The sequence below is a fragment of the Mesoplodon mirus genome (assembly GCF_964341445.2).
Source record: "Mesoplodon mirus genome assembly, chromosome: 16".
Lineage (NCBI taxonomy): Eukaryota > Metazoa > Chordata > Mammalia > Artiodactyla > Ziphiidae > Mesoplodon > Mesoplodon mirus.
This window is the reverse complement of record NC_138992.1, coordinates 61289495-61315848: the sequence shown is the minus strand read 5'-3', so window position 1 is coordinate 61315848 and position 26354 is coordinate 61289495. Positions and strand designations below refer to the sequence as shown.

Genomic DNA, 26354 nt, shown 5'->3' with positions numbered 1-26354 from the left:
TGGGTCATGGATTTAGAGATCCATGGATAGATACTCTGAATTCAGCAGATGATATTTTGGTTATATGGATTTTGTTCTACTTTTGAGATGTCTTAAAAACCTTGGAGATGCCATATCCTCTATATGACAGAAATCTAAACAGTGAATCAAAACCATCTACTGAATTTCTTTAAATTGACAAAGGGTTTTCCCATTGATATATGATCAGGGTCTCATTTAATGCTAATTTAGAATCATTGAAGATCCCTTTGCAAATGATCATGTTATGATTTTTTTTTTTTTTTTTTTTTTTTGCGGTACGCAGGTCTCTCACTGTTGTGGCCTCTCCCGTTGCGGAGCACAGGCGCTCCGGACGCACAGGCTCAGTGGCCATGGCTCACGGGCCTAGCCACTCCACGGCATATGGGATCTTCCCAGACTGGGACACGAACCCGTGTCCCCTGCATCGGCAGGCGGACTCTCAACCACTGCACCACCAGGGAAGCCCGTGTTATGATTTTTAACACCCTCATTTTATAGATCAAGAACCTGAGACCCAGAGAGGTTAAATGATATGCCTGTGGCCAGACAGATATTCAAAAGCAGAATATGGGCTAGAATTCAGGTTCCCTAACTACTAAACCAATTCACTTTCACTCTAGCTTTCTGGCTTCCATTTCATTGTTGATTCAGGGAATCATGAACAACTAAAAAGAGATGGTATGAAATGAAGTTCTAATGGGCCAACACTAAAATTTTAATTTACTATGATATTTACACATTCTAAAGAGCAAGGCCAAGAAAGTATGTGTTCCTAAGTGATTACTGATTTTTAGAAACTGGATAATATCAGTTTAGGAACTCATATGTTAATACTATCTTTTAAAAAATACTAATATATTGGAAATTATGATTATTTTTACCAATGGGAGCTGTGTTGGCTATTTTATTTTCTTGTTGAAGAACACATATTGTCAGAAGAGCACTAAATGTCCTCAGACCAGCCAGAACAGAATTTATCAGACCTTCCTACATACATCTGAAGACACATATCTGAGATAGATTTGATATTATCTATAACTTCTTAGCTTCAGGCTACTGGTCACACAGATGTATTCAATTTTTAAAAATATATCAAGTGTACACTTATGCACACTTGGGCTATTTTTACCTTACAATGGCCTTTCAAGGACTATTTACCTGCTGTGGGTCATTACTATTTGTAAATAGTAATAATTACCTGAAGTTGAAACCATTTACAGTGTTCATTCCATTTCCCAGGACGTGTACGGCTCTGACTCACTAACTGTAGAGCAAAGTAATTTCATTATTTTTTAACTGATTTACCTTCTGGCTTTGTATTATGGGTAATGTACTGTGACTTGGTACTGTGACCCTTATTCAGATTAAAAATATAAGTTTCCTTGATCACGGCTGTGTAGCATTATAGTCTGATTCAGTACAGTTCTAATAATAGGAATTGCTAGATGAAACTAGGTTAAAAGGCACCATCGAACAAATGAATGAACAACATAAAATTTTGTGGCAGATGTTAGGATTCTCAGGCTAAGGCTCTCAGATGACTGGGTATAAACTGCATTTCCCTCTCATTTCCTGAAGAAATGGTAACATCTCTCATGGCCCTTGTACCCATGGATGGACCCATTGGCCAAAGGCTCAGTGGACACACAGAGATAAATGCTCACAAGTGGGTTCTAAGTACCGTAGAAACTCAAGCATAGAGAAAATATTAATTACATACCATTCTAGTCCTAAACAACAACTGGGGGTGGGCATGATATGAGATCAATGCATCCAACAAATACTTCTTGAGCACCTATTCTGGCAATTGGAGCTTAAATGAGATAATCCATGTGAAGGGTTTAGCACAGTGACTGGTATATGATAAACACTTATAAATGTTATAAGTAACACTTCCTAAAGGAAGTGACATTGAAGCTGTCACAGGAAGGACGGGAAGAGTTAACCAGGCAGATGGGAGAGCTGTCAAAGACAAAAGAGGCCGGCACCACTCTGGGACTGTCAGGGGTTCAGGAAAGCTGGGACACAATGTGGCAGAGGCAAGGCCTGGGGCTACAGAGATGGGCAGGTGGCAGAGTATGAAGAGCCCCATCATCCTCGTTACAGAGGTTGGTTTTTATCCTCTGTGAAGTAAGAATCACAAAAAGCAGTGCTTTTCACACGGTAGGATCTCATCTATTAGTTAGCTCTGAAATCATTTTCATGGGTTTCAACCAGCATTACTTTCTCAACAAAAGAGATCAAAACAGAATAGGACAGGACAGAATAAAAAACATAAAACTTGTTTATATATTTATGTGTGTATTAGGTCATGATGTTCAATTTATTTCTTATTGTAAGCCACAGCCCCAAAGTTTAAAGGCCACTTCTTTGAAGTCTTTAAGTGGACAAATGATACAAACAGCCTTGCACTTTGGAAAATCAATTTGGCTGCCACGTAGAAAGAACTGGAGGGGAAAAGACGTGAGAACAGGGAGGACAATTGCCACAGTCAGGCTACAGATACAGTGTTCAGCTGAGGGCAGGTCTCATGAGGATGGATAGAAGTTCTGCAGATGGGTACTGGGATGCTGAGGAGGATGAGAGTGAGGGGAGGAAGGTGTCAGAAATGCAGCCTGGGTTGCCCAAGTTTCTATCTTAGGCAACAGGTTGGGCAACCAGATGAGTCTTGCTGCCCTCCTCTGGGGCAAGGAACATCAGAGCCAAGGCGGTTTTGGAGGCACAAGAAAATTATTAGGTCTGGACATGCTGAGGCACAAGGTTGAAAATATGAAGGGGCTTCCCGGGTGGTGCAGTGGTTAAGAATCCGCCTGTCAATGCAGGGGACACGGGTTTGAGCCCTGGTCCAGGAAGATCCCACATGCCGCGGAGCAACTAAGCCCGTGCGCCACAACTACTGAGCCTGGGCTCTAGAGCCCGCGAGCCACAACTACTGAGCCCATGTGCCACAATTACTGAAGCCCGTGCACCTAGAGCCTGTGCTCCGCAACAAGAGAAGCCACCACAATGAGAAGCCCGCGCAACCGCAACGAAGAGTAGCCCCCGCTCGTTGCAACTAGAGAAAAGCCCATGAGCAGAAACGAAGACCCAACACAGCCAAAAATAAAATAAATTAAATAAATTTAAAAAAAGAGAAAATATGAAGAATAAGCACCATTTAGATAACTTTCTCTATAGAAGAATTTCTACAAACCAATCATTATCAAGTGTCTATTGTCTGACGCTAAAAGTTAGCACAAATGTTGGTACTAATGTGAGCAATACGTGTGTGTGTATTTTTTTTTTTTTGTAGTAAGGAAATAAAGTACATAAGGGAATTGCAAGTGCCCAGACTTTAGGAACAAGTAGAAAAAAAAAAAAGATACCTTCTAAAGTAAATGCAATTAAGAATCCTTATTAACAGAATAAGGTGAAAGGTTAAGGACAATGTATATGAGTATCTAGCATAATACTTGACATGTAGTAGATGCTCTATAAATGTTAGTTTTTCTTTCCCTCCACTTTCCTATACCTTGTCAACAGGTCTCAAGATACAGCAATATAAACTATTTACATGAGTATATTTCAAGTCACCTGATAACTAGATTTACCAGATGATGCTATAATTCACAAAACTGATCATGTTCTTTGTTTTACAAGGGCTGCCAAGAAGTTAATGGGCAAATCCATGATGCGTCTCTAGTAAATGTACAGAAACCCATTGTGAGCATTTTGTATATCTCACCCCAGTCTTATTTCTAAGCCTTTTTCTTAATTCCTCAATTTCTCCCCTTAAACAATGTCATTGAGAAGTTTTTTAAGTCACTTTAAATCTTTTTTGAAATAAGTCAAAGCCTGTAGACGGATAGATGGACAAATAGATTAGACAGACAGATGGCTGAAATTCATGGATGGCTGCATATCTGATTATTAATCAAAGACCTATGAGCCTGAGTAGTTGAATTAGTTCACTGATTTCACTTGTTTCTTTCTTTTCCTAAAAAAATTTAAACATGTACAAAAGTAGATAGAATAGTATAATGAATCCCCATGAACCCATGCCCCAGTTTCAAGAACTGCCAACTCATGGCCAGTCTTTTTTCATCTAAACCCCCATCCAACTTCCCAACTCCTGGATTAATTTAAAGCAAATCTCAACCACTATATCACTGCACTGGTAAATGTTTTAGTATAAATCTCCAAAAGATAAGGACTCTTTAAAAACATAACCATGGGGCTTCCCTGGTGGCACAGTGGTTAAGAATCCACCTGCCATTGCAGGGGACACTGGTTTGATCCCTGGTCCGGGAAGATCCCAAATGCCATGGAGCAAGTAAGCCCCTGCGTCACAACCACTGAGCCTGTGCTCTACAGCCCGTGAGCCACAACTACTGAAGCCTGCGTGCCTAGAGCCCGTGCTCCGCAACAAGAGAAGCCACCGTAATATGAAGCCCGTGCACTGCAGCGAAGAGTAGCCCCTGCTCGCCGCAACTAGAGAAAGCCCGCACGCAGCAACGAAGACCCAACGCAGCCAAAACTAAATAAAATAAAATAAAAATAAATTAATTAATTAAAAAAAATTCTCGTTATGAAAAGTATAATACAAAGAGTGCATATATACAAATTTATTTTTAAAAAAACCAACAAACATCCATGTACCCACGTCTCAGGATAAGAAACAGAACACTAGTATCTTGAAAAAGCCCTAAAATCTCCTTCCCCAGTTGCCTCCCACTCCCTTCCTATGAGTGACCATTATCTTGTTTTTTTGTGCCAACATTCCTTGGTTTTTCTTTATAACTTTACCATGTATATCCTACCCCCTAAACAACACTTGGGTTTAGTTTTGGAAAACCTCACAGCAAGCACAGACCTAGCGGTTTAAAGAAATTCAAGCAATATCGCTGTTACTAGATGGAAGGTCAGGAGAAGGCAGACTCAACAGGGGGCTAGCCTGGTTCAGGTTCTTTGAGGATTTGCAAGAGCGTCTACTGCAGAAGTCAGAGGGCAGCTGAGCAGCCCTGAGAGACAGAGGTCTCACCACCTCTAGGCCAAGGTCACAGCCACAGTGCCGACCAAGAACCGGACATCTGGCAGGACTGTGGTCAGGTGTAGGCTGCTCTCTATCTTCTGTATTTTTTTTTATTGTGCCAAAATGCACATAACATAAAATTTACCATTTTAACCATTTTAAAGTGGACAGTACGAATTATTAGAGAAATGCAAATCAAAACTACAATGAGGTATCACCTCACACTGGTCAGAATGGGCATCATCAAGAAATCTACAAACAGTAGATGCTGGAGAGGGTGTGGAGAAAAGGGAAACCTCTTGCACTGTTGGTGGGAATACAAATTGATACAGCCACTATGGAGAACAGTATGGAGGTTCCTTAAAAAACTAAAAATAGAACTACCATACAACCCAGCAATCCCACTACTGGGCATATACCCTGAGAAAACCATAATTCAAAAGGACACACATACCCCAGTGTTCATTGCAGCACTATTTACAATAGCCAGGACATGGAAGCAACCTAAATGTCCAACGACAAACGAATGGATAAAGAAGATGTGGCATATATAAACAATGGACTATTACTCAGCCATAAAAAGGAACAAAATTGGCTCATTTGTAGAGGTGTGGATGGACCTAGAGTCTGTCATACAGAGTGAAGTAAACCAGAAGAAGAAAAATATCGTATAGTAACACATATATGTGGAATCTAGAAAAATGGTACAGATGAATCTATTTGCAGGACAGGAATAGAGACATAGACGTAGAGAATGGACATGTGGATGCAGGGGTGGAAGGGGAGGGTGCGACGAATTGGGAGATTAGGATTGACATATATACACTACCATGCGTAAAACTGATAGCTAGCGGGAACATGCTATAAAGCACAGGAAGCTCAGCTCGGTGCTCTGTGATGACCTAGATGGGTGGGATGGGGGGGCAGTGGGAGGGAGGTCCAAGAGGGAGGGGATATAGGTATACATATAGCTGATTCACTTCATCGTACAGCAGAAACATAATATTGTAAAGCAATTATACTCCAGAAAAAAAAAAAAAAAGGAAACCAACCAAGTAAATAAATAAATAAATAAAGTGGACAGTGCAGTGGCATTAACATTCAACTACTGTGCAACTATCACCACCATCCATCTCCAGAACTTTTTCATTTCCCCAAACTGAAACTCTGTACTCCCAGCCCCTAGCAACCACCATTCTACTTTGTCTTTGTGAAGACAGGTACCTCCTGTAAGTGGAATTGTACAGTATTTGTCTTTTTGTGACTGGTTTATCTCACTTAGCAAAATGTCCTCAACTGTAGCAAGTATCAGAATTTCCTTCCTTTTTAAGATTGAATCATATCCCATTATATGTATATACCACATTTTATTTATCAATTCATCTGTTGATGGACACGGGTTGCTTTCACATTCTGGTTATTATGAATAATGCTGTATGGGTGTACACATAACCCTTTGAGTCCCTGCTTTTAATTCTTTTGGGTATATACCCAGAAGGGGAATTGCTGGCTCATATAGTAATCCTATGTTTAATTTTTTGAGGAACTGCTACACTGTTTTCCACAGCAGCTGCATCATTCATTTTTACATTCTCTTCGACGGTGCACAAGGGTTCCAATTTCTCCACATCCTTGCCGACACTTATTTTCTGTGTTTTTGACAGTAGCCATCCTTATGAGTATGAAGTAGTAGTACTTTACTGCAGTTTTTTTTTTTTTTTTTTTTTTTTCCGGTACGCGGGCCTCTCACTGCTGTGGCCTCTCCCGTTGTGGAGCACAGGCTCTGGACGTGCAGGCTCAGCAGCCATGGCTCATGGGCCCAGCCGCTCCACGGCATGTGGGATCTTCCCAGACCGGGGCACGAACCCGCGTCCCCTGCATCGGCAGGCGGACTCTCAACCATTGCGCCATCAGGGAAGCCCCTTACTGCAGTTTTTACTTTCATTTCCCTAACATAAGTGATGCTGAATATCTATTCATGTGCTTATTGGCCCTTTGAATACCTTCTTTGAAGAAAAGTCTACTTAAGTCCTTGGCCCATTATTGAATTGGGCTGTTTGGTTTTTTGTGGTTTGTATCCTCTGATTTTAAACTCACCATGTTCTACCTCCAGCTCACAGGAGAATATATTGGCATAAGTGAATTAAGAGTCCTCAGACGATCAGGAAGCAGGACATGGGGAGGAAGGTAGGAACTTCATTAATACATGATTAAGGGAAAAAAGAAATACAGCAAAGGATCTGGGCCAGGTTCACCTGGCATAATGTCTTCAGGTTAAAAAGACTGTACACTTCCAGTAATGATCTCAACAGACAAGATGTCTAGCTCTTGAGTCATACCGCTCCACTCCGCATTATACATGACGTATCCTGGGATCACCCTTCATCCTCCCCATGTCCATGGCCTCTGCCCTGTTTCTATATCAGAGCTCCTGTGTCCTATCTTGTTCTTTCTCTCACTTTGAGGGGGCATATTTTCAAGGTTTTTGAGAAAGGGGGCATAGAAGGTAAATATTTTGAGACTTGGCATGTCTGAATCTATCTTTATTTGGTTCACTCATTATTGATGAATAGTTTGAGTTGGTAGAGAATTCTAGTTGGTGACTATTTTCCTTCAGAATTCTGAAGGCTTTGTTTCAGTGTCACCTTCCTGCACTGCTTTTCGGAAACCCAAAGCCATTATGATTTCTGAGCCTTTACATGTGATCTCTAGAAGCCCGTAGTTCTTCTCCTTGTCCTCAGTGTTGTGAAGTTTCACAATGATATGCTTTAGTGGGGAGCGATTTTCATCCATTTCATCATGCACTCTGGGTTTTTTCAATATGGAAACTCCCTTCCTTCTTCTCTGTACTGTACTCTATTTTTTGAGACTCATAATATTTGGATGTTGGACCTCTTTTGTTTTCCTACTTTTCCATCTTTGTCTTTTTTTTTTTTTTTTTCTTTTTTAAAAAAATTAGCGGGCCTCTCACTGTTGGGGCCTCTCCCGTTGCGGAACACAGGCTCCGGACGCGCAGGCTCAGCGGCCATGACTCACGCGCCCAGCCGCTCCGCGGCATGTGGGATCCTCCCGGACAGGGGCACGAACCCCTGCCCCCTGCATCGGCAGGCGGACGTTCAACCACTGCGCCATCAGGGAAGCCCGTCTCTTTGTCTTTTTGTACTGCTTTTTGGCAATGTTCCTCAACTTTATTTTCTAATCCTCTTATTAGCAAACAAAAGCGTATTTCTGGGAAATAGCATCATCATATTTGTACGCCGCATCGCAATAAAGAAAAGGGAACACCTTCTGAGCAAAAGTTTTAGGCCAAGTATAAAAGGAAAACAGGGCAAAATGCTAGCGACAGCAGCTGTAGCTGAGAGACCAGGTGAAGTGATTATTAGTGCAGTGTCTGGCAAAGGCTATTGTATTTCTTTGGGTCTACTGAGTAGTCAGCTTTACCCAATTGTTCTCTGCTCGCAGGACGTGTTATAAAATTTCTCCCCCTGGGAAGTCCCTAGCAGTCCAGTGGTTAGGACTCAGAGCTTTCACTGTCAGAGGCCCAGGTTCGATCCCTCGTCAGGAAACCAAGATTCCACCAGCCATGCGGCCAAAAAAATTTCTTCCCCAAAGACCCCACATTCCAACATCAGAACAGAAATTTCTATCAGCAGTAACATCTTGGAATGTTTTTGTCTTTCAAAGAATTTGTTCATTTCATATAAATTATTGAATTTATTGCCATAAAGCTGTTCATAATATTTATTATCCTTTTAATGATTGTAAAATCTGCAGTAATGCTACCCCTCATCCCTGATAGTGGAAATTTTTGTCTTTTCTCTTTTTGTCCTGACCTCTACTCTGGCCAGGGGTTTATCAATTTTATTGATCTTCAAGAACCAGGTTTTGGTTTCACTGATTTCCTTTTTTCTTTTTGTTTACTATTTCACTGAGTTCTCCTCTCATCTTTGTTATTTCATTTATTCTACTTTGGGTTTATTTGCTTTCCTTCTTTTAATCTTTGGAGGTGAAAGCTGAGGCCATTGATCTGAGACCTTTTTTCTCTAATATAGTCACTTAGTGCTATAAATTTCCCTATAATTACTGCTTTAACTATGCTGACAAATTTTAATGAGTTGTATTCTTGTTTTCATTCAATTCAAAATACGATCTAATTTCCCTTGTGATCTCTTCTTTGACCCATCCATTATCTAGAAGTGTGCTTTTTAGCTTCCAAATATAGGAAATTTTCAATATATTTTTATTAATTTTGAATTTAATCCTATTGTAGTAGAGAACATAGTTTGTGACTTGAATCCCTTTAAATTTATTGAGGCTTGTGTTATGGCCCAGAATATGGTTTGTAGAGGTGAATGTTCCATGTGTACTTGCAAATAATGTGTATAGTGTTCAGTGGAGTGTTCTGTAAATGTCAGTTGGGTCAAGTTGGCTGATAGTATTTAAGTTTTCCATACCCTCACTGATTTTCTGTCTACTTGTTCTCTCAGTTATTGATCAAGGGGTGTTGAAGTCTCTGACTATAACTGTAGATTTGTCTATTTCTCCTTGCAGTTCTATCAGTTTTTGCTTCATAAATTTTGAAGCTCTGTTAATAAATGCATAAGCATTTAGGATTGTGTCCTCTTGATGAACTGGTCTCCTTATTAACATGAAATGATCTTGTTTTTTAGTTGGAAAACCCATTTTATTTTTTTTAACATCTTTATTGGAGTATAATTGCTTTATAATGGTGTGTTAGTTTCTGCTTTATAACAAAGTGAATCAGCTATACATATACATATATCCCCATATCTCCTCCCTCTTGCACCTCCCTCCCACCCTCCCTATCCCACTGCTCTAGGTGGTCACAAAGCACCGAGCTGATCTCCCTGTGCTATGCAGCTGCTTCCCACTAGCTATCTATTTTACATGAAATGATCATCTTTATCTTTGGTAATAATCTTTGTTCTAAAATCTACTCATCTCATATTAATATAGCCATTTCAGCTTTCTTTTGATCTTCTTTGAATATCTTTGAGTGCAGAGAACAGACGGCCATGTATATAGAACAATCATCTCTATAAAATATCTGACAAAAGTCATAACATCAATACATTAACAAGTTCTGTGTGGTTGAAAAGATGCCATTTAGAGCAGGGCAGTGTGATTTCCCCAGACTGGCAGTATCAGCACCACTTGGGAACTCGATAGAAAGCAAATTCTCCAGCTCCACTCCAGACCTACTGAATCATGATTTCTGGAATGGGACCCAGAAATCCGTGTTCTAACAAGTGTACCTGGGAATTTCAAGGCTTGCCAAAGTTTGAGAGTCATTGCCTAGAGTCCGCTCTCACTTCTGATTCTAGGAATAAGTATCTGGATGAAAATACTTATTGGTGGTAGGGAGGTGAACCCAAAAAACTTTTCTCAAGCTAGAAGGGTACTTCTGCAACCTTACATTTATATAGTGTTGCCCCAACCAAAGGCCTGTTTTTGAATTAGTTATATAATAATACTCCTGATTAAAGTGTAATAACAGAATAAATAACTATAGAAAGAACTAACATTTGCTTTAAATAGGATCATATTTCAGGAATATGGGGAAACATGCATTGCTCTGAGTTTTCAGCTATGATTTTTAAAGGTAGAAAATGCTGCTTGTGGAGACATCATAATGAACTGTCACTGCATGTGACTCCCGAGTCTTGGGGATGAATCAAAGTGCAGGATGACTCAAAAACTCCCTCCTTTTCAAACAACTCTACAGGGCAGAACTTTTGTTTTCCTTAACGTCTGGTACAGAAGGCGGGTCATTTTCTCAGTGAAGTTTCCTTACTGTGCAGTTGGTCTGTGTATATATAGTCTTTTGAGTGCCATCCCACACAGGTGGGACTGTTCTTCCTTTTATATAAATGTACTTTTTTACCCGGAGAACTGCTTTCTGCTGCTGCTGCTAGTCTATACCATGTATAAAGCTCCTGCACTCGGTTCTTTAGACACATGATCTCATCTAATGCCCACGACCACTCTGCCAGGCAGGTCCTACGTTCCTCATTACTGACAGGTAGAGCAGCTGACCTGTGCTCGTACTGCCGGGGAGTCTAGGTGGGGCAGCAGATTCCTCCCTGAATCCAAACCCAAGAGAATTCCCACTGGGGCCACCACCGCTACTAGTTATAGCTTCAAAACATAAAGAACAAAGGGAAAAGACTCATGATCTGGAAAAACCTCTTTTTTTTTGTTTGAGTTCAAAAATTTCATACACATTTGAATGGTAAACAAGTTGGTTTATTTCAGCATACATGACATATTTCTAGGTATGAAAGGAATCCAAAGGAAGGAGAAGAAAGTCCTTGCCTTGGCACTTTGTAAACTTACTACATGCAAACACACACCCTCACACAAACACCCTAAGCCAAAAAAGTTCTTTTAAGAAATGGTAGCAGAAGTCATTTCAGTATATAACCTTTCATTTAATATGATCTAGACTACGTATTTGTATGAAATGTACTCAGTTTTATTTTTAACAGAAGTCTTATTTAGGTTACAAGCTATATATACTACTTTTTTCATAGAAAAATCAAGACTCACTAATTGCAGTATAGAAATTTTATCATATAGCAATAATTGAGGACTGCAATATTTTTATGTATAGTTAATTGATTTGAACCACTCACTAAATAAAACTTAAGAACTTCATTTTCAGGATCACATGAAGGATTAGGTTCAGATTAAATGGTGCTATTTAGCCAATTGGGACGGCTTAATTGGTGGTTTTCTCGACAAAGAGTGGTAAACAGAGCTCCCATACCTTTTCTAATTTCCTTGTATCAGAACCAAAAATAATATTTAATATTTGCTTTGTACCTTACACAAGAAACTTTTTAAAAAGCCCCATGCACAGAGTGGTCAGTGGTCAGCGGGCAGCAAAAGAATTTAAAAGCCTAAAACAAGAAACAACTGGAGGGTAGAGTGGTTGGTCTTCCTTTTTGGCATCTATTCCTAGTAGCATAAAAATGGAGTTACAGAAAAAAGTGTTTCAACATGCTGATAAAAGATTAAAAAGAATCACTTGGCTTGAAGGAATTTTAACAACATAACATTAAGAGGAGAGGAGGCTGTAAAATAAAACCAAAAAGCATGTCCACAAGAACTTGAAGAAATCAGGGAAAAAAACCAAACCAAAACAAAACAAACCAACCCTCACAACTTGTCTAGACAATCATGAACAATCATTGACTTGGTTTGTTATAATTTCAAATTCACTTCTCTTAAAATATGTGATTTATGTGTGACCATTTACACAGCTCTTATCTATAATTTCAAAGGTGATCAGTTCAAACTTTAATGAATTTTCTTAATACTGAATTTTTAAACCTTTGAAATCTTATATTTCAGTAATGTACTATTAACTTAACATTTAAGCCAAGCTGCATGATCTAGAGAAAATGCAATCTCTTCTGATGATTAAATTTCAGTAATTGAACATAAAAACATTTGGAACAAGAAGGACTGTATAAATGAACTGTCAGCATATATTACAACATTACAGGGTTGCTTAGGTAAGAAAATGCTCCTTGAAGAAGTTGGCACAATAAGCAGCCGCTTGGAAAAACAGAGGAAGTGAGCTATCACTGCAATAACGAGGAGGAATTCCATTAAGGCTCCAGGCCAGGTATGTGAAGGAGGTGTGATTGATGTGCGGGACCCAGAGATTCACTGTGTGGGACATTCTGAGGCCATGCCTACATGCATCAAATGTAACGCTGTATTTGGTATCAGAGTCTGACTGAAGTGGCGTTTACAGAGTCATTGCTCTTGCTAACTCTACTTCTAAATGCTAAGGATTTTGTTTCAGCCATGGCGTCAGCAAGGGAGCAGTTTTTGCGAGGAAAAGAAAAATACAGTCATGTCCAGAGTTAGTCTCATATTAAGATGTGATTAGTGTTCACTTTTAGTGTCAACGACAATTTAAAAGGCTACATTTCATACAAAGTCAGGGATGACAATGACCATGAGCTCATCAAGTCCCCATGTTCCTATCATTAGGTCCCTTTGGCTATTGCTAATAAATGGTAAGATTTTAGAAGCCAGCATAATGACATGATATAAAAACAATTTTAAAAATTTGATATTTATGAGTACAGGAGTATGGAAGAAGTCATTGTTTTGAAGCTGCTTCTAGAATTGCTACAGAGCATTGGAATTTAGTTCAAGTTAACATAACTTCCTTGAAACGTTAAAAGGCTAAGGTTAGTTCCAAATATATATTTCTAGTGTAAGTGATCATATAATGGAATAGAGATCAGCTGGATGGATTTGAATATTTTCGGTCTTTAAAACATTCTTTCTGGAATACAAGTGAAGCACTGGAAATCTAGCACAGTAGAACCTTGTTAACGTATGAATTTTTATTACATGAATTCTGATATAGGGACGGCTAAATAATGTTTTACCAAACCCACCTATTACTTACACTAAAAGGATGTATGATACCTTAGTTTGTAAGGTGGATGTTAGTCCCATTTACCAACACCCAAGTTATAGAGGAAAGGTTCTGCTTTTCTGTCTCCTGCTACGCACAGAAGAGGGAAGCAGCCTGGGACCCCTAGTTCTGCTACTAACTCATTGTGTGACCCAGTTAAGGCAGTCAGCTCTCAATGGCAATGAAAAACGCAAAAAACTACGCACGCTGGAGGTTAGTTTAAGGTTCCCTACAAAGTTTTCTCCAATAAAATAAAGTTTGACAACTGGCTCTGAGAGAAGTAGAAGACGTAACCTGAAGGCATTTGCTTTTTCCCCATTAATTATTTAGGAATTTTACATCATAATTGTACTTCATCCTTCTTCCTAGACCAAATTCAGATGGACACGTTCTAAATCCCACGGGCAAAAGCAGCAGCATGGCAGCCAGCACTGCCAGAACAGTCCCTGTTATTTGAATTCATGACGCCATCCTCAACACCAGCAACTGGTATTACAGGCAATTTCTAAAATGTTGCTCTGTTTTGCTTTTTAGAGAACTACATCCCTACACTTTTAAAATAATAATTTGTTCTAAAATGATTAATCAGTTTAATATGATCTATAGCCATTGACTCTCTTCTCCGCACCATTCTGTGGACTTAGGAGACGATCCTCAGCCCTCGAGGAGTTTACAATCCAATGACCAGGTGGCTCCAGAAGAGAAGTGAAAAGTGCATGGAGGTTCAGGAAGGGAGGGCTCTGAACCAGCCTAGAGAATTAAGAAACATGTTTCTGGATAACAGTGACCTCTGCAATGGGATTTCAAGAACCAATATAACTATGAAAGAAAAAGCAGAACGAAATGAACAGTCAGGAAAGCCCGAGGAAAATTAGGTGGTCTGGCCAAAGCCGGAGTGTCTGTGAGATAGTTGGGAAGAGAGGCTGGCAAGGAAATTTGGGGTATACAGTTTAGGATCTTTGATTCTTCTGATAAGGAGTCCAGACAGGGAGGAAAAAAATGGAGGCCAGGCCTCTCTCCACGGACAACTAACCTGAAACTGCATCAACTAAGTACATGATATACTGTCATTCCGCTTATTGATTGTGTTCTCTCAGTAAGAACAGGAATCTTGTGTGCTGGCTCCTGAATCTCCAGGGCCTGCCCCTAACAAATACCTAAATTTTTGTTGAATAAATAAGTAAATGAACAAATAACTAAATCTATTAATTAAAGGTAACTGTGAAGTTTTATATTTTACTATTAGTATATCTCTTCGTGCAAATAAATTTCTATGTGATTTATTTCAAGTAAATGAGCACCTGAATAATTCAGTGGAGTTTTCTTTCCTCCACATTACCTCCTTTCAAGGTTACTGAAAATATTATATAAATAGAGAAAAATTAACAAATTTTATGTGCAAGGAGTTGAAGTCGTAAGCTTGTACTAGAGACTGGTCTTGCATATTATTAACTATCTATTTGTATTAAAGCAAAATAATTATTTTATCAAACATGACCTCTAATAACAGAAAATGCTCTCTCAGTTTCTCCTGAAAAATATCTATTCTCCATATCTGCTTTTAAAAGGTTGTTTTAAGCTAGAAATCCAAGAAAATCTCTTATAATGGTCACAGAAAACCGTATCTAATATTTCAGAATTTCCCTCTCTCATTGGCCATTGACTCTTGAAATTGGTGCCACTGACAAATGTAATATGCTCTTTCCCCCCAACCTGTGGCATCGCTCAAGCAAGGAAGTATTTTAATGGAGCCACAGCTTAAGAACTCTCTTGTCCATCAAGCTGACAATGCTATCCATACGGCAGTTAGGGAAATGATGCAAAGAACTTCCTTTTGAAAGAATTCTCCAGAACTTACTTCTGGGAAGGACCTTGGGACTCAGTGCCTGCTTTAACTCTGGTGGGTGGTGGGAGTGCAGGTTGGTTGTATTGATGGAAGAGAGGAACCCTGGTGTTTCCTCCCCAAACTGAAAACCGCTAATTGTCACAGGAAATTAATAAAGAGGTGACCAGATGACTTATGAATTTTCTGTAATAATAGAGGGGGCTCCCAAACATGGCAGTGATTATGGATGAAGAATGTACTTTTCTCTCCTTTCCTGTAAACACCCTGGAGTGCCCTTCTATTTGATAAAGAGGGTGACAGGGGATCTGATGTGTTTGTTTGTTTAATGTCCCACTCTTGCCTGTTCCTGCTGCGCTCTGCAACACGAAAAAGAACACTTTTCTTGCCAACTGCACATGTAAAGCATCTTGGCACATCTTAAGAGCTTTAAATATATCTGTACAAGGCAATATTGTGGCATTATTATCAATGTTGAACAGTGGTTTAAATAATCCCAGACCAAATTAGCTTGATTCAGGTTAACGACTGATACAGCAAGAGAAAACTAACATTTGGCATCTAAGAAAGGAGAGATTAAAGTTACTTAAAAACCAGAATATAAATTTTCATTAGGTACAACCTACATATAACATAAAAATGAATTCATGCTTTATAATGAATCATAACCTACATTAACTGTGGTGAAATATTTGGGAGAATCAGTGATTCTGAAATGTAAATTTTCTTATCTAATTTGGGAAAAAAATCAGTTTACTATAAAGAAAAAACATTTTGTGTGATGCAAATATTTAATCCAGGCAAAAACAGTTTCAGTTTTGTGGCACAAAGTTTGTACTCAGTAAATGTTAAGGAATATACGGGTGAAAGAATGAAAATTTTACCATAAACATTTTTTGTCCTTTAAAAGAATAACGGGGTAATATAAGTGTACTCTTATACAGAGTATAAATTTTTAAATTACCTTTATATACAAACATAATTTAAAATTCCAAATAAAACGATGGGACTAAAGTCAGAAAACAACATATGTATTTTTTATATTTTTACTGTGCTATTGACATCATGTTTGCATCCAGTTGTGAATGTTCAAAGGTTAAAAAAATATGTACAAGTTTCCTATTTAGGAGACGAAATTCATCATAAAATAGCTTTTGATTACAAGGAATCCAGCGTTTATGTCTCTGCTAGTTCAAGGAAATAAAGCTGCAATAAAGGAAATAAAGCAGTAATAAATTCCTCCAAAGCAAAGGTAAAATGACCACTCAAGCCATATCTCTAAAAATCACCTTGAGGTTAAATTGGGAAGAAATATGAGGAAACGGGCAATTAAAGATCAGTCTTTTAAATTTGAGGTCTCCTCATTGACAATGTAAGATTCAGTTACTTAAACTGTTTTTCGCTTTTTCATTTATGAGTTGCTTTTAACAATATTTCATTCCTCAACAGAGGAAATAAGGAATGCTCTTAAAAGAGAAAAAGCTATACCAGGCTATTAAAATCTTTGCTAAGAAAAATAAACAAATCAAGATTGATCTCTTGGGTTTCTCAGGAGTTCACCAATTCCAAATCTTCACATAAGTTTCAAAAGGGAAGAGAACAATAAAGCTTCTCTATAATACAATGCTTAATAACTCATGGGGGGGTTGCAGGGGTTACTAACAGTGGCAATTTGTAAAATGCATTTGACTATAATTAAAATAAGTACAAGTTGAAATGAAAATCCAAGTTTCTATCCCCCAGTACTGAGAAGTATGGGGCAGTGTTTTCTACCAATTCTTCAGAGATTTTCTAGAATAGTTTTTAAGATAAGATTGAATGTGCTGTTAGCAATACTTTGGCAGAAGGGATTGTGGGATGGGGAGGGTGGGAGGGAGGCTCAGGGGGAGTGGATGTGGGGATGTATGTGTGCACGTGGCTGATTCACTTTGTTGTACGACAGAGACTAACACAGTATTGTGAAGCAATTATACTCCCATAAAGATTTAAAAAAAGAAAAAATAAAAAACGAACAGCAATGTAACTATTAAATATGTCTACAGAGCAAATGCAAGGCAGACTTCTTCTACATTTAAGCACACTGGCAAGTTGTTTCTTTTTCAGGAGGTCTTCAGTGTTAGACTGATAGACCAAATGAAAAAGATAAAAAATATTAATCACCTTACTGAAAAAAGACCAGTGATTTCCCCTTGTTTTAAAATTCTCTCCCTGCTTCTTTTAAAATCCACCAAAAAGACACAGTTTGCTATAAATGTCACACAAATGGAATGGATAAATAGTTCAGTACAACCAAAGGAGGCCTTAATCTAATGTACCGTTGTTGTCTGTCAGCTCATCTCTCCTGGTTTAACAATCTGAGTTTAACTACTTCATGATGAATGAGACAGGGTGCAAATGACCTGAGTGTTTCAGCCCATAAAACAGGCTTAGGGAAATAAAACTTGCAAATTTGATCACCAGCCTTAGATTGGCCATCACTGGCAATACGGTTAGGGTTTCAACAGAGGCGAACAGTTTGAAAGAAATTATCTAAGTGTAATTTTGGGTAATGAAATGCCAATAATTTACATTTAAAGTACCATTTACCCCAAACGGCAAGATTTGCCGTTAGGTAACTGAAGTTCGGCAGCTCTGAACTGAAAGGCGGTGAGCTGATTGTCGGAGGACCCACTGAGGCTGAGAGTTCTGTAGACTCAGTTTTCAGAAAGTTTCTCAGGAGCATTAACATGTAGCCGCATTAAGCAAAAAAGACTCCAGTTGTTAACAGCGGTAGGACTATTGTTCTACAAGAAATATATTTCAGGAGGTTCATTATCAAAGAAAGAGGATGGGGGAATCCTTTTTGGCATTCTGCATATAAAATCTTCTCAAAAAGACATCTGCAGTTTAAAAAAATTCCACCTACTTTTACTACTACAACCCTTGTTAATTTTCTACAGTTCTCTGCTCTGACTTAAAAGTCATTTCCTTAAGAAAACAGATGACAGACAACTTGAGTGACTGATTATATTGTGCCATCACTTTGTTTTTCTCCGAGGCCTTGGTTTAAGAGGATGGATGTTAGTGTAAATGACAGAAAGGGGAGCTTTGCATAAGATTTCACTTCTGTTCAAAGACAAGCTAATGTAACCTCACTGCGGTGCAATCAACTTGACAAATGGACACCGTGCAACCCTCTGCCTCTCACTGAAACCCGAGAGCCTGATTTACACAATGTTCTCCCTGTAGATGGAAAAAGACTTCATGCTGCTAGGCTGTATAATGGGTTGATCTGATAATTCTCTGCATGTCATGAAATTTGATAATATGGAAGTGAAATGCATCTCAAAGAATGAAGCAAGTTAATGAACTTATAAAACTACACTTAAGTCTTTTAAAGCCAGAATAAACAGAAAAAGGGACTTAGCTCAAACCACAGCGAGAAAATGTAGCAGTCCTCATGCCTAACTCTGCAGTCAATTAAGGATATATGGAGAGATCCCAGCTCTAAAGAGTACAGCTCTATTTAAACAATTCAATATAATCTGTAGACCTTGGTGTGCCTTATCTTTACCATCAGATTTTGCCAGCCCTCAGTTCTTTACCTCAAGAATTTTACATTACTTTATCCTGTTAAATTATGTCCCTGGAAACTTAATATTTTTCCTTTTAAAGTGGGAAATTTCTGAAAGAGTTTATAAATACTATCATATTTTACTACTATGTTTTACAATTACACTACTATAATTTGCAAAATTAACAAACAGTTCATCTGGAGATTTAAACATATCCTAAACCAGTTATGGACACACACACACAAAAATCAGGGCTTCATAAGAAATATAAACTTTTGTTTTAAAGACACAGTATAAAGTCTTACTTATTCAAAGCATGAACGTTTAGATAAATTACTTTAAAAAGAAAACGCTCTGGAGCAAAACTGTCTGTTGGTTTTAATGCTTGCAAATAAATACCACGAATGTAAACTGCCATCAGAAGCAGTTTTAGCACATGTACATGTTGAATGAGGTAGAATTTTAGTCTTCTGTTTACTCTGCTGGTGTCACAAATAAAAAAAGCACTTATGAAAACATTTCATGCTGAAGTGAATGGATTTCAACAGCTGCTGATTTGGTGACATGGAGAACCCCAGTGGAGACATCCTGCTGAATTAACGTTTTGGAAATGTTAAAAAGAAACTTCAAACAGACCTCGTTTAGCAGGCGGTCAAAGATTTTGCTCAGTGGGGATCATGTGAAGGCTAGCAGAGCAGTCACTCAGCCATGAATCAGACTTGTCAATAGTTGCCCATTTTCTCAACAGGTGATTCAAAAAGGCACACAGTCTATTTCCCCTAACATTTCTGTGTGTGCTTGCATGAAAAAAAGTTATCCTAGATTTCAGCCCTGACATTATTTAGGAAGGCACAGCATGCACAGTATGCACAGTTGGGGAAATTGTAGTTTAAGGGATTTAAACACATTAAAAAATTTTTTGTACTTATGTTCTTTTCTAACCCAAAATATTTAGCTAAGCTATATTTAAAATCTACTGTTTTTCAAACAAAGTTTTATGCTAAGTTAGAAATCTAGAACAGATTCGATCAAAGAATTATAGAACAGCAAGGGATCTTGGAGATAACAAAGATCAGGCCCCTAGTTTTACAGATGAGGAAACTGAGGCCTACAAAGATTTAGTAGAGATTTAAGTAATTTGTCAGAGATCACATATGTATTGTCAGAGATCACATATGTATTTCTTGATGTCTTAGAACTTAGAATGTCCATCTGCTGACGTCCCAGCTCAACATTCATTATACTTACCCTTAAGAAATAAATCAGATTTAAGCTTCATTTAGCAATGTAAAAATACTTAAGGAAAGAAACTGTTAAGCTGGGCAAGATCTCATAGTTCAGTGTTTTCCTGATGTGGCATGTTTTGATTTTTTTTTTTTTCTTTAAACTGGCCACAAAGAGAGTTAATGGAAAATTCCTTCCCCACATCACCAAGAAGTTGGGGTGGAGCGGGGGGGTGAAAAGAGGGCCAGTACCAAGCTTTGTTTCCAACTCTCAACATTTAAGAGTTTAGTCCAAATATAGAGTACAAAAATAATAAAGCATTTCATTGTTACTGATTCAGATTGGCATTGTAAACTATGCAATACAAGCTACTATTATGTCAGAAAATTACCAGGTATCCATTCAATGAACCCAGACTATTTTCTATTGTTCAAGGATTTTTTGTTGTTTTTGAGAGCTGAAGTACAGAGTTCAGTGAATGTTCTCAGAGGTGACTCCATTGTCATAGCGATGCTCACCAGCTTAGCAATCTCACCTACTGCTCCCATCAATACACAGTCGTTACCAACAAAAGCGAAAATAGAACCTGAGGCTTAGTTAATCACCTCATATTGGCAAGATGTACCCTGTCGGAAAATACTTTCCACATAATTCAGAGACAAAAATTAGGAGGAATCATAAGTAAATGACAATCCCATAAACAGACACACACAACCAGAGGGCCCAAGTTCACTAATTCTTGTTATCAAAATTTACCTTTTAGAAGTTTAACTCCTCATATGGTTAAGAGGAAACAGGTACTCTCATACTAAGGTTGATGGGAGTATAAAAGACAGATTGGGTTTATATATCAAAATGAAAAATGTCCTCAGCCTTTGACCCAGAATTCCCACATATAGAAATTAACCTTGAAAGGACATAATTCAACAAGCAGGGAAAGATATATGTGCAAGGATTTTCATAGCAGTTATTTTTTATGGGAGTACAAAGTTGGAAATTAAGTTAAATTAAAATTTTAAATTAAAAATTGGCAAGAAAATAAAGGTACATACATACAACAGCATATATGCAGCTGTTACACATGGTCATTCACTTAATATAAAGCTACAATAAAGCTATTAAAAATCACCATTCATTTAATATAAAGTACAGTAATATTAGCATATAGACTGACAAATTGATTCATGGAATGGAATAGAGAGCCCAGAAATAGACCCACACTTATTTGGTCACTTGATTTTCAACAAAACATCAACGTAATCCAACTCTGTTAGGATTCCCTAACTGAAGACGACATGTAAACAGACAAACCAACAAACAAAACCTTGACTTCTTCTCTCACCCCACACAAAAATTAACTTTAGATCTATCTGAGACCCAAATGTAAAAGCTAAAACTATAAAGCTCTTAGATGAAAAAAAGGAGAGTATCTTCACAAATCAGGACCAGGCAAAGGTTTCTTAAAGCAGAGATAAATAATCATAATGTAAAACTTTAAGGAATGCATCAAAATTAAAAACCTGTGCTCATGAAAATACACTGATAAGAAGATGAATAAGGAAGCCAAAAGACTGAGGAAAAAATATTTGCAAAGCATGCATGACAAAGAATTGGTATCTAGCATACCCATAAAGAACTCCTATAACTTAATAAAAACACAAACAACCTATTTTAAAATGGGCAAAAACTTGAACAGACTCTTCACAAAGAAAAATATATGAATGACCAATTAAACACATGTAGAAGTACGCAACATCATTAGTCATCAGGGAACAACAAATTAAAACCATAATGAGATATCATTACACACCCACCATTATGGATAAAATGAAAAGGACACGCCCAATGTTGGCAAAGACGTGCAGCAACTGAACTCTGCACGCGGTTGCTGGGAGCCTCTAACGGTGTCTTACAGAAAATGTACGCCTGCCCGATGACCCAGCAATTCCACTGTTAGGGATTGATCCAAGAGAAATGAAAACATATCCATAAAAGACTTCTACAAGAATGTTCATAGCAGCTGTACTCAGGGTAGTTAAGAACTGGAAACAGCTCAGATGTCTATCAAAAGTAGAATGAATAAACAAACTGTGGCTTATTCCTACAATAAAATACTAAACTATTTGGCAGTAAAAAAAAAAACAAAAAACCATGGACACATGCAACAACATGGATAAATCCCCAAATGTTTTGCTGAGTAAAAGCAGCATTACACAAATGAGTGTACACTATATGAGTTCATTTATATAAAGTTCTGGAACAGGCAAAACTAATATATCATGGAATAATACCAGAACAACGGTTGCCTTTGATGGTGGCAAGGGCTGGGATTTACTGAAAAGGGACCTGAGGGAACTTCTTGTGGTGATGGTAATGTTTTATATCTTGATAGGGGTTTGAGTTGCACAGGCATATAGTCAGAACTTGTCAACTGGTACACTTTAGGATTTGTGCGTTTTATTGTACGTAAATTTTACCTCAAAAGGAAACAGAGGAACCATAAACAAATATGAACTCAAGTTAATGACATGCATGCTAAATTATTGGGGGGGGGAAGAGTATAGGAATGTCTGCTCCTTTGAAAGGCATCCCCCCAAAGACAGATTAATAGAGAGATGCTTAAATAGAGACATACATGATGAAGCTAGTAGTCACAACTGCAAGTGATTTACAATGAGCATGTATAATTTTTCAAAATAACATTTTTCCAAACTGACATTTTACCTCTACGAATAGATACTTCTTTCATCTTTGTATACAATGAAGTTTGATGACTGAATGATTTTCAAGTCCATCTATGGCAAATGTCAAAAGAAGATATAAAATAAAGCTAGCTCAGTCTGATCAGTGGGTCTGAATATTCAAGTTTGTCACGTTTTTGAACAATATGAAAATGCAGCAGTAGTTGTATGACCTTCTATTAAAAATCTATGACCTGGCTCAGAGCAAAGACTCTTTTAAAACGATCTGTATTATCAACAAACTGTAAGCCACTTGCACTGTAATTAGAATCTAAAAATTATTAAGAAAAGTTAACTTAAATTTTAATGTAAAGTTTTGTTAACAAGTAAATTTTAAATTTTATAGATTACTGATTTATACGCATACAGAAGGAAAAACAACATTTTCCCCATTGTGTTGTGTCAATAAAATGGAGATAAACAAATCGCAAGACACTGTAGAATGCCCAGGGTCAAGTATAATAACATTTTATTATAATCTCAAAGTTCCTTTATCATCTATTTAGAATAAAAACCTTAAGTCTCTTCCCATTTCTAAATTAATATATTCTATTGATAAAAGGAAGAGTTTTTACTTTTATTTGTTATGATTTTTTATTTGCAATTGAAACAATAAATCTACTTTATATCACATGCTGGGATGGTTGGCTATAACCCAAAATACCCATGTAAGGAAACTGATCTGTTCAAATTAGAAGTGGACTGGTCCCTTTAGGTATTCTAAGCACTAAGTATATTACTATATATAAAATTTAATGAAATATAGAGGAATATGTTTATGGCATTCAATAATTTACAGATATTATATTAAGTATGTTACTTCATATTATAAAAACCATGCCACATAACAGGCCTGAGAAGGATTTCTTCATTTTGCTCGGTGATATACTTTCTGCTCTGAGTTATACAAACACTTAGCATCACATGTAAATAAAGTAGAAGTCTCTGCCATTTAACTGGAAATGAGAGGGGTTTTTTTTTTACTGGTTAATGAGTATAAGAAATGGTTAAAATTTTAAAAAGAAATTTATTTTAAACATTTACATTTTTCTAACGTTATTTTAAAAAACAGATATCAGTTACTTTACCAAATGATTTCATTACTTATTTAGTGTCTCCTTTATTTAATGTAATATTATAGAGTCTTCCAGTTATTAAACAAAATGCCAATAAAAAGTCATGCTTTTTTCATTACTTAATTTACCTACATTACCCACATTACCCACATTTAAAGACAGGGGCCCTTAAAATAAATCATAAACTACTAGTAGGAGTAACTCACAAAGCTCAATATATATAATATATATGTATATAGTTAATATTAGTTCTTGGGTTTATCTCATGAAAAATGTGACTATAAAATAACAATGATTAAAATATCTCAGAAATTATGTATACAAATGAGCACTGTCTTATTAATATTCATCTAGGGAAACAACAATTAATACAGTTGGAGAATTCCATTTTGGAACTGTCTTTCACAAGATTGTCTACCTCAAGTGTATGTGTTCTCACTCTCTCTCCCCGACACAAACACACACACATACACACATATGAAGCTGCCTTCTTTTATGATCACACTTTCAGATAACAATAATATTACTTAGCCAACATCTCCAAATAATTTGTAGTTATTTCTAAAAATCAAAGCCACCACAAAAAGTAATAAAATTGCTACCAAAAATGTTTGGAAAATTCTGAAGACATTTCTGAAAGTGGAAACTTACATGTATCACTAAAATAAACAAACATACACTGCCTCCCAAGATGCTAAGATGACCACTTTGGAGGAACCAACACTTACTGAGATGTATACGCTCTGGAATGTGTGTTTGTGTGTGTGTGTGTGTTTTAACTGCCACATCTGAAGGAAGTGTCAGAATGGAAAGAGCTGGGTCAGATATCAGAAAGCCTGGGTTTGAGTCTCAGCTCTGCTACTTATAAGCTGTGCAAGATTGGGTAAGTCCCTTCACTTCTTTGGGTTTTGATTTCCTCCTCTTTAAAATAAGAGTTTATCTAGACTAGCACAGTCCAATAGAAATATAACCTGGGCTACATATGTAATTTTTATAGCCACATTTAAAAAGTAAAAGGAAACAGTTGAAATTAATTTTAATAATATATTTTTATTTAACCTGATATATCCCAAATATTATCATTTCAATATTTAATCAATCAAAAGTCATTAATGAGATCTTATACATTTATTTTTGGTACTAGATCTTTGAAATCCTTATGGCACACATCTCATGTGGACGAGCCACACTTCCAAGGCTCAGTAGCCACGTGGGCTAATGATTAACACACTGGACAGCACAGATCTAAATGGTCGCTAACAGTTCTTTCCACTTCAAAAACCTACTATTACTTTGTTGTCAAAATTAATATATTAACAATAGAATTAGTATAAAACTCAGCACAAGCATATGAAAACCATAGATTTAATGCTTCCATGGAGCATCTACTTTCATCAGGAAAGGTTCATTAATTTCCTATTTTATCTGGCATTTTTTAAACTCTAGATGATTCTTCCCAACACTGAACAATCATTAAGAAGTAAAGAACTGGCAATTATCTTCTGGACTCAATGCCACAGAGAGTGGGTTACTTAATGTATTAAATTGGCTTAAGTCTATTAGTAATTGCCAAGTCCCCATTTCATATTATATGATGTAGATGTGGCCTTAATCTGAAGCTTAGATCTTTATGTAATCATAAAAATCATAAGACTGTTTCTCAAATGAATAAACATCCAAAATTACTACTACAGTGATAAAGCCTATTTAATTTCTGCTTTGTTTCATTTAGTCTAAATTACTAAGGCTACCAGGGTTTTATATTAGTGAACCGCAGCACAAGTGAATCAATGTCAATAGTAGATATCATTGTCAATTCTTGGGAGCTTATTACTGAGAAAGGCCATGTGCATTAAAACAGGTAATAATATTCAATTATATTTTCTTAATGATAATTGAGAAAAATGTATAAACCATTAGCTATGTAGTATCATTAGTCATTTAGTAATTTAACAGCTGGAGTAGAATTTACTTGCACTACAGGACAACTTTTCAATTATCAATTATACCTGCAACAGACTCCTACAAATTATTTTTCTCCAGGTACAACTGTACATCATCTCAATTAGCTTATGAGTTTGTTATACCAAACTTTACAATTATACAGATGTACTCTCTGGCATTACTATAATCTTTTGAACCTTCTCTTTCCTCCTTAAATTTATAATAGAATAATAATAGTACACTCAAGTGTTTCTGTACCATTATAAACCATTATATAACAGAATTCTTATTTTTTTAATAAGTTGCTAATAAAACATTCCACATGCTTCGTCAAAATATAAAGGTGTTTCTGCAAATCTCTAAAATGTATGTCAACATTATATACAGTGAAAGCTGGTGACATTAATTCATATTTATAGGTGGCAACATAACAACATATTGATCCCTTTAATAATTAGCATAACATATATTGTGTT

General features: G+C 37.1%; 1 protein-coding gene across 8 annotated transcripts in view; it reads right to left on the bottom strand.

Moving 5' to 3' along the window:
- The window catches only part of STAU2 (staufen double-stranded RNA binding protein 2), a 301499-nt gene that overhangs the window by 52652 nt on the left and 222493 nt on the right, over nt 1-26354 (bottom strand). The window contains exon 11 of one of the 8 annotated variants that reach the window (XM_082601331.1): nt 14136-14246. The exons of the other annotated variants lie outside the window; for them this stretch is intronic. Coding sequence (XP_082457457.1) covers nt 14151-14246 — 96 coding nt within the window. The 3' untranslated portion in view covers nt 14136-14150. Of the gene's footprint in view, nt 1-14135; nt 14247-26354 lie in introns of those variants that run through there. 8 annotated transcript variants of the gene reach the window in all.